The sequence below is a fragment of the Osmerus mordax genome, chromosome 8 (genome assembly GCF_038355195.1).
Source record: "Osmerus mordax isolate fOsmMor3 chromosome 8, fOsmMor3.pri, whole genome shotgun sequence".
Lineage (NCBI taxonomy): Eukaryota > Metazoa > Chordata > Actinopteri > Osmeriformes > Osmeridae > Osmerus > Osmerus mordax.
Genome location: NC_090057.1, coordinates 17,803,153 through 17,817,172, shown reverse-complemented (window position 1 = coordinate 17,817,172; position 14,020 = coordinate 17,803,153). Strand labels below are relative to the sequence as shown.

At 40.3% G+C, this 14,020-nt stretch overlaps 1 protein-coding gene across 1 annotated transcript in view; it reads left to right on the top strand.

The window, feature by feature from the left end:
• The window catches only part of ppp2r5a (protein phosphatase 2, regulatory subunit B', alpha isoform), a 91,661-nt gene extending 90,166 nt beyond the window's left edge, over positions 1 to 1,495 (top strand). The window contains exon 13 of the mRNA XM_067242438.1: positions 170 to 1,495. Coding sequence (XP_067098539.1) covers positions 170 to 410 — 241 coding nt within the window. The 3' untranslated portion in view covers positions 411 to 1,495. The remainder of the gene's footprint in view (positions 1 to 169) is intronic.
• Positions 1,496 to 14,020: the final 12,525 nt, after the last annotated feature.

Genomic DNA, 14,020 nt, shown 5'->3' with positions numbered 1-14,020 from the left:
TGTCACTGTGCTTCCACACTTCTGTAACTCTGTCCAAATGGGCTCAACTCAGAAGGAGCACTTATGAGGTGCTTACTTGGCAAAACAAAGTTTAGGTAATACCTGTGTGTAGAGTTAGAATCTTCATCACACAAACTAGTTCAAACGAGATGGCCTCTCTGACCTCCAGGGAGAAGAAGAAGGAGCAGGAGAGGGAGGAGTTGTGGAAGAAGCTGGATGAGCTGCGGCTCAGCAACTCTGTGTTGGTCCAAAACAACAGCCACGGCCTCCTCAATGCCCACAACAACAACAGCAACAACAACAATCACGGTGACGACAAAGAGAAGAGCACCACGGCCACCATTGCTGCAGAGCTCGAAGGCCTCGCCGTCGCCATGGAGACCGAGGAGAGCGTCACAGAGGCCAAATGACACAGGACTGCATTTTCTACTCCTTAATGGTTTGAGACTGTCAGGAAGGGGGGGGGGGGAGAGATGGAGGAAAGATAATAGCAAAAAGAGAAAAAAAGAGAAACCTCATCAGTATGTTAAATCTATATAAATCTACTTCAATGCCAGCAATTCTATGGCAGGAAACATATATTTCAACTTAAGACTATTTTTGGATGTTACAGTGTGGCCACAGTATATTGGTAAACATTTTTTGTCTGATCAAAGATTTATCCTTTCACATTTAGTTTCCTAACTGAGAATTTTTTGTGATATTCATTGTATACAAATACGGGAGTTGCAGGGGGGGATAATGACTTGAAAATAACGTTTCTGATTGTGCTGCACTTAGAGAAGCTCAATGGCTATTTGAAGATGTTGTCTATTTTGTATGTGCTTTCCTCACTGCTGCCAACACACAGGGGTGAAAACTTTAAGAGGTGGGGGAGAGGGGGTGGCTAGAGAGCCCAGGGTGTTCATATTTCCCAAATGAGACCTTTGTGAATGTCACTATCATGAGATCTTGTGTTGTTCGGATGTTTGATATTTCTATCTGAATACATGAAGCTTAATGTTCTAGCTGTTGTGACACCTGCAGATCTGCAGCCAGAAGACTATTTACAGTAAGTATTGAAATGACAGACTTTAGACAAATGAACGACAAAATGGGCACAGATTTAATTCCATATTTTTTCAGTCTGAATATATAATTGATTGATAAAGAAATGAGTACAAATGAGCCATATATTTTTTTCCGAGTATTGTTAGACAAAGATCTTGGTTTTTAAACTAGGTGGTGACAGATTGTCTGGTTTTGCAGATAAAACATGGCTGGATGGAGTTAGTGTGTGTGCGTGCGCATGTGTACAGTATGTATGAGGGGATTGTCTGCTTTATCGTGTCTGTTCTCTATTGTAGGTCCCAGTCTTTCTGATGCCTTTTCTGTCAGAGTGTACCATTCCAATCTCTGTGACATACAACTGTGTGGGGAACCTGTTTTGTAATGACAGACCTTATATAGGTTTTGAACACCATCAAAATAAAGTCTACCTTATGTTTCTACTCAATGTACAGTAGTAACGTTTGATTTTGTGTTGAGTAGCAGTGGATGGTTGTAGCCAATAGGTGGTGCCAGAGTCTACAAATAGAGACTAATTTCAAGACCTTCTACTATTAGTCGTTTGTAAAGAATGCCACATGTTGGGAAACTAAGTAATGCTGGGCACACACCACAAGATAATCGGGCTGATTTTGGGCCGATTTCCCTCTTCCGACAATCCTAGGTATGTCCCGATAATCCTAGGTAATGTCCCGATTTATCTACAGATTATTTGATCAGATTTTCCCGAGGTGTGTTCAGTGACCGAACTTGCTCGGAAGAACGTCGGAGCCGCCCCAATCGCGAATAGTGTTGAATATTTACGATCAGAAATCCTGATGTGTGGGGGGAACCCCGAGGACAAACACCACACACTATAGGAGCAAAACAGTTACATCTAGGATTTATTTGTCCTCATGTTTGTGGTCTCTCACATTTCAAAAATCTTTTAGTGTGTACCCAGCATAAGATGATGCTTCGGGCAGTCGCATCATGTAAACTAGTTCCTGATCATTTTAGGCACTGATTATCCGGGGGATATAAACATTTGAAAACAATTTGACTTAATGAAATGTATTGAAATGTTTCTCTTAAACTATGGATAATTTGGAAACATTGATATTGCATGCTAATGAAGATTCTTTTTATCAGGGGCGGTTTAAGGCACGGGCCAACCGGGCAGCCGCCAGGGGTTGCTATGACGATAGGGGCGGCATTTTCCGCAGAGAGGGGGCGCATTTTCTGCAATTAGTGTGTTTGGCCAAAACACGGTATTGCAATTGTGTTCGTGCCATTCATTCCGTGTACTTTGTTGGTGCGGCCGGCGGGGTAGAGGCGGCACTGGATTTCTTCGTCCCGGGGGGGGGGGGAGTGAAAAACTCGCCCGGGGCACCAAATGTGCTAGGACCGCCACTGCTTTTCATTTCTAATGTCAACTAAAAAAACTGCAAAGCAGCGTTCGTATACAGGCAATCATCCCTCCACTCATACGTGTGTAACCTACACATGTAGTTGAAGGTCTTTGACGTCAAGGATTGGTGTATTGAGAGATGGTCTAAACCATCAACATGCCATTTGTCAGAACTGTTCATATCCAACGATTGATAGACTAGTGAGTCTTTGGACTGGGTTTCAATCCAACATGACAGAGGACTCGTTGGCACTGCCCGGCTTCGATGAGAACATTCAAAACTCGATCTTCACCTCTAAACTTGCGCCCGGTGCTGATATCGGTGTCGGGCTTGTTATCCTGTCGATTGGTGAGTGAAACATTAGGATGATTATTTTCCCCCAAATTACAAGTAGGACCATGTAAGTATGTCAATGTCCATAAGTATTTGGACATTGACACAATTTTCTGCATTTTGGCTCTGTATACCACCACAATGGATTTGAAATGAAACAATCAAGATGTGCTTTAAGTGCAGACTTTCAGCTTTAATTTCAGGGTATTTACATCCAAATCAGGTGAACTGTGTAGGAATTACAACACATTTTATATGTGGCCCCTCTCTTTTTAAGGGACCAAAAATAATTGGACAAACTAACATAATCATAAATCTAATTGTCACTTTTAATACTTGGTTGCAAATCCTTTGCAGTCAATGACAGCCTGAAGTCTGGAACCCATAGACATCACCAGACGCTGGGTTTCGTCCCTGGTGATGCTCTGCCAGGCCTCTACTGCAACTGTCTTCAGTTCCTGCTTGTTCTTGGGGCATTTTCCCTTCAGTTTTGTCTTTAGCAAGTGAAATGCATGCTCAATTGGATTTAGGTCAGGTGATTGACTTGGCCATTGCAGAACATTACACTTCTTTGCCTTAAAAAACTCTTTGGTTGCTTTCGCAGTATGCTTCGGGTCATTGTCCATCTGCACTGTGAAGCGCCGTCCTATGAGTTCTGAAGCATTTGGCTGAATCTGAGCAGATAATATTGCCCGAAACACTTCAGAATTCATCCTACTGCTTTTGTCAGCAGTCACATCATCGATAAATACAAGGGAACCAGTTCCATTGGCAGCCATACATGCCCACGCCATAACACTACCTCCACCATGCTTCACTGATGAGGTGGTATGCTTTGGATCATGAGCAGTTCCTTCCCTTCATCATACTCTTCTCTTCCCATCATTCTGGTACAAGTTGATCTTGGTCTCATCTGTCCATAGGATGTTGTTCCAGAACTGTACAGGCTCTTTTAGATGTTTTTTGGCAAACTCTAATCTGGTCTTCCTGTTTTTGAGACTCACCAATGGTTTACATCTTGTGGTGAACCCTCTGTATTTACTCTGGTGAAGTCTTCTCTTAATTGTTGACTTTGACACAGATACGCCTACCTCCTGGAGAGTGTTCTTGATCTGGCCAACTGTTGTGAAGGGGTTTTTCTTCACCAGGGAAAGAATTCTTCTGTCATGCACCACAGTTGTTTTCCGTGGTCTTCCGGGTCTTTTGGGGTTGCTGAGCTCACCAGCGCGTTCTTTCTTTTTAAGAATGTACCAAACAGTTGATTTGGCCACACCTAATGTTTTTGCTATCTCTCTGATAGGTTTGTTTTGATTTTTCAGCCTAACGATGGCTTGCTTCACTGATGGTGACAGCTCTTTGGACTTCATATTGAGAGTTGACAGCAACAGATTCCAAACACAAATACCATACTTGAAATGAACTCTAGACCTTTTATCTGCTCCTTGTCAATGAAATAACGAACTCCCTTTATGAGGGAATAACATACACCTGGCCATGGAACAGCTGAGCAGCCAATTGTCCAATTACTTTTGGTCCCTTAAAAAGGGGAGGCCACATATAAAATGTATTGTAATTCCTACACCGTTCACCTGATTTGGATGTAAATACCCTGAAATTAAAGCTGAAAGTCTGCACTTAAAGCACATCTTGATTGTTTCATTTCAAATCCATTGTGGTGGTATACAGAGCCAAAATGATGAAAATTGTGTCAATGTCCAAATACTTATGGACCTAACTGTAGCTTACATAAAAAGTCAGTCATGCCTTTTTTCATGGCTCTTTAACGAACTAGACTAATTATTTGAGAAGATGTATTAATTTACTTTCTTTAGGGTTAGGTGAATTCTTAAATTATGAAATGTATTGAATACATACTTATCGCATCATTATTACATATATTTGAATATCATCCTCTTTCCTTGAATTAACGTCTTTGATTTCTCTCTATTAATATGTCAAAGTCTTCACTTCTGTGACTTCACTTGCACTTTTACAAAGAAGGTTTACATTCAGAGAAAATGGGAATTGTCATTTGACCATGTTTTTATGGAAATCCCTGAAAAGTGCTGAATTGGTGCTTAATTGTGGCGAGGTTTTGTTGCTTAACATTTACTTATACCATTTTATTAAGTTAGCAGACACTTTTATCCAAAAGGACATAAAATAATGCTTATAGTACATCAGTAAATCTAGGACCAGATGTGCACAGTTCTAACTGCGTTTTAGTAGTTAGTGCCAAAGAACGATCTGTGTTTTCCCAGACAACTGCAATTAGGCTACATAATTCTGATTATATAGGACAGTGCTTTCTCCCATGTCCTGCTAATGTAACCTTTTCTCTTTGCTAATGTAACATTCTCTGCACACACACACACTTCAAAACACCAGCATTATCTGCGGTCTTCCAGGAACATGACACACCATGTCATACCTAAGTTCATGTGTTATGTAATGAGTAAAATCGTTTTGAAATATTTATATGACTTCATAACCCTTGAGCTCCTCATGAGCCTGGTGGTTGAACATAAAACATGAACCCTGCACAATGTTATATATAACAAGTCCAGATCAAAGGGTTTATATTTCAAACTTTGGGAGAAATGGAAAGAGGAAGTTCCCCTTATTTAATACCGGATAAGGGTTTTACGTTATCATTCCAATGTTATGCACAAATTCCTGATCCATATAGAAAGTTTGGGGTCTGACATAAAATTAATTAAATTAATTAAACTGGTTGCACAGTGCTGCTGTCCATCTCAGGGAACAGTCTGGTGCTAATCATCTCTTACCAGCGGAGAAGGAAGATCACGGGTTCCGAGCTGCTGTGTGTCAACCTAGCCGTGGTGGACTTCTTCAGCTGTATCTGCTTCTACCCTCTGTCCATCCTGTCCTCCTTCAGCCACGGCTGGCTGGGCCACCACACCACCTGCACCTACTACGGCCTGGGCTGCTACATCTTCGGCTTGTGCGGCATGTCTACCATCGCCGCCATCAGCGTCATCCGTTACCTCAAGACCTGTTACAGCCTAGTCTATGGTGAGGGGTGTGGGGTGTGTGTATGTGTGTGGGGGGTGAAGGTAATTAGTGATGAAGGTGGTGGTGCTGAGAAATGGACAAGGACAGAGATTGATTTTGAAGGCGGTAGTTTAAATAAAGCTGGAGTGTAAAGCTTTCCAGCATAAAAGGCATTATTGTTGGGAACTGTGAAGGCTGCTTGCCTAGATAAGAATACATTTACTCAAAAAAATCAGAAAACGGTTAATTTAATTGGTTAAATTAAAACGCAGTATTTATTACACAAGTAAATCAAAAGTGTACTATAATTCCCTCGAAGCACTGGCAGACACAAGTGGCTTTCTTGCTACAGGTTTATTTGAAGTTTCTTATCCAAATCCACCGTGAAACCTAAACCCACAGTATAGACCTTTTTTGATGAACATTCTAGAATTTTAATTCGTCAAGTTTGGCCCTTGAAAGCTTCCGGTTTCAGACGCGCGGATGATTGTTTTGATGGAAGTCAGTTTAGAAGCATAAGTGAGCAAGTAACTTTTTACTGTGGCAGAAAATGTTGCTGTGTTTGGCTGTTCGTTGAGATTGGGGAAGAACAAGTTGTCAACAAGTTTAAATTTCCTATAAAAACGGGACGAGTGTGTTGCTGCTGTAAAGAATAATTGTTGATCTTTCAACGTTGTTTCAATAGTTATATTGGTGGAAATACCGTTAGAATCGCGTTGGTTTTTCAACGTTGTTTCAATATTAAACTAGAGAGGGTACAATTTCTGGGGAAATTGTAGTGTGTGCTTGCTTGCGTCGGTTGCACAGGGGTCCGTTTTTTAATGACATTTTTACAACTGATATTTATATATATTTTATATAAAAATGCATAGGGCCTACTTATTATTTATAAAGATTAGCCTACATAGATTTAAAAGCATCTTTTTTTGCTGCTCATTTACAACTCAAAATACGAGTTAAGTGTAGAATGAAATATTATGTCTTCTCATTTCCCCTGCAAGAGGCAGCCTCATAGCTGAATCAACGAATACATTTGGCTGACCGGTGTAAAAATTGACCTAATCTCTATGATTTAAACGTCCTTTTAAGTTTTCCCTTCTAGTGATATTTTCAGGCATTTAGCCTACTCATATTGCATTCATTCATTAATAAAGAACCCCCTTTGAAGATTATTCTACGACGTTACCGGCAGTAGAAGATGGAATCGCGATTCAAACATTACCATCCGCTAACTGAAAAAATGCCCCCAAAAACGTAAATAAGCTTGACATTTATTTAGTGGAAAATCTCTCATTCATAAAAAGCTCACTGGTAGCGATCATTGTCAGTAACAACGCCAAATGCGATATAGCCCTGTGTGGAGAAGCTGCCCCGGTAAATTCTACTACAGTACTAGACTACTGCTGTGTTCGTCTTGGTAGCGATTGCGTTGGTTGAATTCGATTGAACGTTCCGTTGTACGGTTTAGGCTGAAATTAATTATTTTCATGAACAGATTGACACAGTTTAGGCTGTGGCAATGAAGTTCAGGTTAGTAGTCAGATAGTTTCACCTATTGAAAGACTTTTGATTTAAGTAAGGGGAGTGCCGAACATGTTCTGTCGCCGTTTGACTTCCTAAACAGCTGTGTACTGTAGATGTTTTTGTAGTGTGTCTCGCGTAAGCTACAGCGTTGCAGTGAGCAACACTGGTTTGAAACCACAGGTAATGATAATTTCACCAACAAATCGTTTACTTGTAATGTAATGTCATAATAAATCCTACAACGAAAATGTATTTGTGAGGAATGTTTATTTTAAAGATTGAAAACAGATGCATCATAGACCACTGTAGTAGCCATGTGTTGCCCGGGCAACAGAGGCTAATGTCATGCTAATGCTTCAGTGAAATAGTAGACTACCATTTCCGAAAGTAGATGTGGGCCTACTTCCTTAATAATATCAGCTAATATTGTACATTACATTTCACAATTGTGTTTCACATCACAAAGTAAAATGAGTAAATAGTCACCCTGGCCTCTTTGCTTGTGGCGTTTCTGCAGCTGCCTTGCAGTAAAGCTATAGTTATTAGTGATGGGTCGTTCGCGAACGATCCGGCTCTAAGAGCCGGCTCTTGAAGGTGAACGTCGGGAGCTGGCTCGCATATCTGAAGAGCCGACTCTATTTTTAATAGATTAATACAGCCTATAAAAACTAAATTATTATGAAATAATGAATTTTAATTGTATTTAAAGTAATTGACTAATTCAAAGAACAACAAAAAAATACTTGTAGGCTTAAAGGCGCACACAATCATCCTCACATTCTGTTCCTGTCAATCCTGCATGAGGGAGGCCCGAGCCAACTCACACACAGTCAGAGAGTAGTCAAAACTCGGAGGAGAGCCATGACAAATCAATGCATTTTTAAAGATATGTGGTTACGGTCGAGTATGATTTCATTTAATAATTTAATTCAAATTGTTTTTACACCCATCATAGTCAAATTCATAATTAAAACATGTATTTTTTAAAGAGCCGTTCGGGAGCCAAAAGAGCCGGCTCTTTTTGGTGAGCTGAGCCATACGAGCCGGCTCACGAAAAAGAGCCGGAATGCCCATCACTAATAGTTATCCTAGCTATCCCCCAAGTTAACAGATGCGAAACGAATGTTCTGGTACAGGTAGTCACGGGTGTTTTCGTGACGTTAGTAACGTCAGTGACTGTGGCTAGCAAATTAGCCACCGTTAGCTTCACTTTTCGCCACAAAAACTTAACTTGAGCCTAAACCATGCAACAGAACGTAAATAGAAATACAAGCAACTCAATCGCTACCAAGACGAAACTTTTGACACCTAGGTTGTCTACGTAGGCCAAATATTGACGAAGATTTAGGGGGGCAAAAATAAATAATAATAATAAATATATATGTGAGAGAACAAAGGTTGTGCCCTTGCCGAAGGCAAAGCACACCCAACTAGAGAGGGTACAATTTCTGGGGAAATTGTAGGGTGTGCTTGCTTGCGTCGGTTGCACAGGGGTCCGTTTTTGAATGACATTTTTACAACTGATTTCTGTATATTTTATATGAAAATGCATACTTATTATTTATAAAGATTAAATAGATTTAAAAGCATTTTTTTTTGCTGCTCATTTACAACTGAAAATACGAGTGAAGTGTAGAATAAAATAGATGTCTTCTCATTTCCCCTGCAAGAGGCAGCCTCATCGTTGAATCAAAACGAATAAATTTGGCAGACCGGTGTAAAAATGGACCTAATCTCTATGACTTAAACGTCATTTTAAGTTTTTCCCTTCTCGTGATATTTACAGGCATGTAGCCTACTCATTGCATTCATTCATTAATAAAGAACCCCCTTTGAAGATTATTCTACGACGTTACCCGGCAGTAAAAGATGGAATCGCGATTCAGACAGTCCCATCTGCTAACTGAAAATATGCCCCCCAAAACGTAAATAAGCTTGACATTTATTTAGTGGAAAATCGCTCATTCATAAAAAGCTCACTGGTAGCGATCATTGTCAGTAACATGAGTAAATAGTCACCCTGGCCTCTTTGCTTGTGGCGTTTCTGCAGCTGCCTTGCAGTAAAGCTATAGTTATTAGTGATGGGTCGTTCGAGAACGATCCGGCTCTAAGAGCCGGCTCTTGAAGGTGAACGTCGGGAGCTGGCTCGCATATCTGAAGAGCCGACTCTATTTTTAATAGATTAATACAGCCTATAAAAACTACATTATTATGAAATAATGAATTTTAATTGTATTTAAAGTAATTGACTAATTCAAAGAACAACAAAAAAATACTTGTAGGCTTAAAGGCGCACACAATCATCCTCACATTCTGTTCCTGTCAATCCTGCATGAGGGAGGCCCGAGCCAACTCACACACAGTCAGAGAGTAGTCAAAACTCGGAGGAGAGCCATGACAAATCAATGCATTTTTAAAGATATGTGGTTACGGTCGAGTATGATTTCATTTAATAATTTAATTCAAATTGTTTTTACACCCATCATAGTCAAATTCATAGTTAAAACATGTATTTTTTAAAGAGCCGTTCGGGAGCCAAAAGAGCCGGCTCTTTTTGGTGAGCTGAGCCATACGAGCCGGCTCACGAAAAAGAGCCGGAATGCCCATCACTAATAGTTATCCTAGCTATCCCCCAAGTTAACAGATGCGAAACGAATGTTCTGGTACAGGTAGTCACGCGTGTTTTCGTGACGTTAGTGACGTAGTGACGTTAGTAACGTCAGTGACTGTGGCTAGCAAATTAGCCACCGTTAGCTTCACTTTTCGCCACAAAAACTTAACTTGAGCCTAAACCATGCAACAGAACGTAAATAGAAATACAAGCAACTCAATCGCTACCAAGACGAAACTTTTGACACCTAGGTTGTCTATGTAGGCCAAATATTGACGAAGATTTAGGGGGGCAAAAATAAATAATAATAATAAATATATATGTGAGAGAACAAAGGTTGTGCCCTTGCCGAAGGCAAAGCACACCCAACTAGAGAGGGTACAATTTCTGGGGAAATTGTAGGGTGTGCTTGCTTGCGTCGGTTGCACAGGGGTCCGTTTTTGAATGACATTTTTACAACTGATTTCTGTATATTTTATATGAAAATGCATACTTATTATTTATAAAGATTAAATAGATTTAAAAGCATTTTTTTTTGCTGCTCATTTACAACTGAAAATACGAGTGAAGTGTATAATAAAATAGATGTCTTCTCATTTCCCCTGCAAGAGGCAGCCTCATCGTTGAATCAAAACGAATAAATTTGGCAGACCGGTGTAAAAATGGACCTAATCTCTATGACTTAAACGTCATTTTAAGTTTTTCCCTTCTCGTAATATTTACAGGCATGTAGCCTACTCATTGCATTCATTCATTAATAAAGAACCCCCTTTGAAGATTATTCTACGACGTTACCCGGCAGTAAAAGATGGAATCGCGATTCAGACAGTCCCATCTGCTAACTGAAAATATGCCCCCCAAAACGTAAATAAGCTTGACATTTATTTAGTGGAAAATCGCTCATTCATAAAAAGCTCACTGGTAGCGATCATTGTCAGTAACAACGCAAAATGCGATATAGCCCTGTGTGGAGAAGCTGCCCCGGTAAATTGTACTACTACGGTACAGTACTAGTAGACTACTGCTGTGTTCGTCTTGGTAGCGATTGCGTTGGTTGAATTGGATTTAACGTTCCGTTGTACGGTTTAGGCTGAAATTAATTATTTTCATGAACAGATTGACAACGTTTAGGCTGTGGCAATGAAGTTCAGGTTAGTAGTTAGATAGACTTTTGATTTAAGTAAGGGGAGTGCCGAACATGTTCTGTCGCCGTTTGACTTCCTACAGCTGTGTAGATGTTTTTGTAGTGTCTCGCGTAGGCTACAGCGTTGCAGTGAGCAACACTGGTTTGAAACCACAGGTAATGATAATTTCACCCACAAATCGTTTACTTGTAATGTAATGTCATAATAAATCCTACAACGAAAATGTATTTGTGAGGAATGTTTATTTTAAAGATTGAAAACAGATGCATCATAGACCACTGTAGTATGTGTTGCCCGGGCAACAGAGGCTAATGTCATGATGCTAATGCTTCAGTGAAATAGTAGACTACCGTTTCCAAAAGTAGATGTGGGCCTACTTCCTTAATAATATCAGCTAATATTGTACATTACATTTCATAATTGTGTTTCACATCACAAAGTTAAATGAGTAAATAGTTATCACCCTGGCCTCTTTGCTTGTGGCGTTCCTGCAGCTGCCTTGCAGTAAAGCTATAGTTAGCCTAGCTATCCCCCAAGTTAACAGATGTGAAACGAATGTTCTGCTACAGGTAGTCACGCGTGTTTTCGTGACGTTAGTGACGTAGTGACGTTAGTAACGTCAGTGACTGTGGCTAGCAAATTAGCCACCGTTAGCTTCACTTTTCACCACAAAAACGCAATTTCTACTTAAACCATGCAACGGAACGTAAATAAAAATGCAACCAACGCAATCGCTACCAAGACGAACCTTTTGACACCGCCGTTGTGTATGTAGTCCAAATATTGACTGATCCTTAGGGGGGCGAAAATAAATAATAAATAAATATATATGTGAGAGAACAAAGGTTGTGCTCTCGCCGAAGGCTTGAGCACACCCAATAACATTGAAGGTTTTAAATGGCATCCACTTTACACTTCACAAGAAGTGGCATTGTGTGGCTGTTTTTATTGATTTGTCAAATCAGTAAAATATATCTGACACTGTGGACCATTGGTTTATAAATGACCTATCTAATTAAGCCCGAATTTTAACAATGTCTGGCTACGGCCCTAACCCTGACGTGTTGATACCAGAAACAAATATGTTCCACCTAAATACTGTATGTTACTATGAATGTGAGTGACCACTACTATACGTATGTGTATACTGTGAAGACATAAATGTGGTTGATTACATTTTTGGACTGTATTATCTCTAGCCTGATCAGTAGCACATGTATGCCCATAACACGGTCAAATTAGGATTTCAGCTAGGATTGGTTCACAGCATGTCTAATTTAAATTTATTAGTCAACTCTTTGAATCCATCTGCATCATTAAGCTGAAGCCACTTTAAGGGTGTACCAGTGACTTGTATTCATAAAAAATTCTCGGAATTTCAAAAATGAGTCTCCGTAGGTCTTGTTAATCTCATGGTCCCTTATTACTCTGAATTGCTGCAAGTTGACCCATCAAGCCAAAAGTATTACCGTAAATGGAGAGTTAATATGAAAAATGCGTCAGATGCTTTTTAGTGTTCCTCCTCCTAGTTAGCCTAACCTCAGAAACAGACCCAGCCTAGAACGTGACGTCACTGAGATGAAAAATTACAACAAGCAAGGACAACTAAATCTTGCTGCATCAGTTCATCAATTATTACAGACCCTCTGGAATCCCCTCTGTTTGTTTTCAGCTATATTACAGTGAAGCTGTGTCTCTAAGAACTTTTTAAATTTGACCAACAACCCAACAGTATGGTCCCTGAGCCTGCATGAGGATGGACTGGGACTCAAGATAAATTATTTTCCAACCCCCCCCCCCCCACACACACGCACACACAAAATGTTCTGTCTAATGTCTGTGGGATTGGAGCAGGTGGAGGGGAAGGAGGTAGGGAAGGGACGAGAGACATTGCCCTCTTTCTCCCAATCAGTATTGTTTCCTGGTTGTCATCCTCATTAGCCTGGAAATGGGGGCGAGAAACCTGGCAGCGTTTGGTGGGACTCCCAGTCCCATCTCAATTATGGCCTGGAGCTGCCAGATCAGAACAGGGTGGACAAGGGACAAGAGGGGGGCAAAGGAGGCCCGGCGTACCACAGACCTTTGGGGGCCAGGCAGATCTTGGTCAGGCAGATCTTTCCCTCTCTTCTTTTGTCTGCCTGGTTTCCATTGTTCGAACCCCATCATTAGCACCAGCTGAAGAAGCCGGTCAGTGATGTTGAGTATCCCATTCTGAAGCTGGCCTCCTGTGCTTTTGGTAACTCCCTGTCTGTACGGCCCAACTCCCACACAATCCATCTCTCAGGGGTACAGGACACAGAGAAACCTGAGGCAGACAAACAGACATGGACACACAGCGTCCAGAGACAAGCCTAGAATTTGGAATGGCAGCGATGAGGAGAGGAAGCTATGACGATGCTGCTGTCTCCATCAAGCCTGTAAGTACATATGGAAAAGCAGACATGTCTTCAATTCAATGTGACACAGCAATGTTCTCATCATAGATGGCAGTCTGGACAATCAATCTGTTTCTTTGTAAGCTTTTGACCTTGAAAAATTATAAATATTTGTGCAACTACCATTTTTATTTCTAAATAGAAATGCCTGACTTGGGAGATATTACATTTTTATAGGCTTTGGTGCTTTGTGCTTTCCAGCTACTATGGTCGTATAGAATGAACTTGCTGAGATCAAGTAAAGAAAAGATAAAGATCTTGGTTAGCACTAATTGAGTAATTATGCAGGTTTCTTATTTGTGACAGCAATTTGTAAATTTTAGTTGAAATTATTATTTTTATTATAATTTTATTTATATTTTTGTACATAATTATTGGATGTTGTTTTGTTTTGATGTCATTTCCCTTTAAAAAAAACATTTCAGCAAAAATGCATTTGACTTAATTGAAATGTTCCATCCACAAAAGCGCATACTAAGTTGTTCTAGTAGAGAGAGTGAGGACAAGAGAAATAATGGG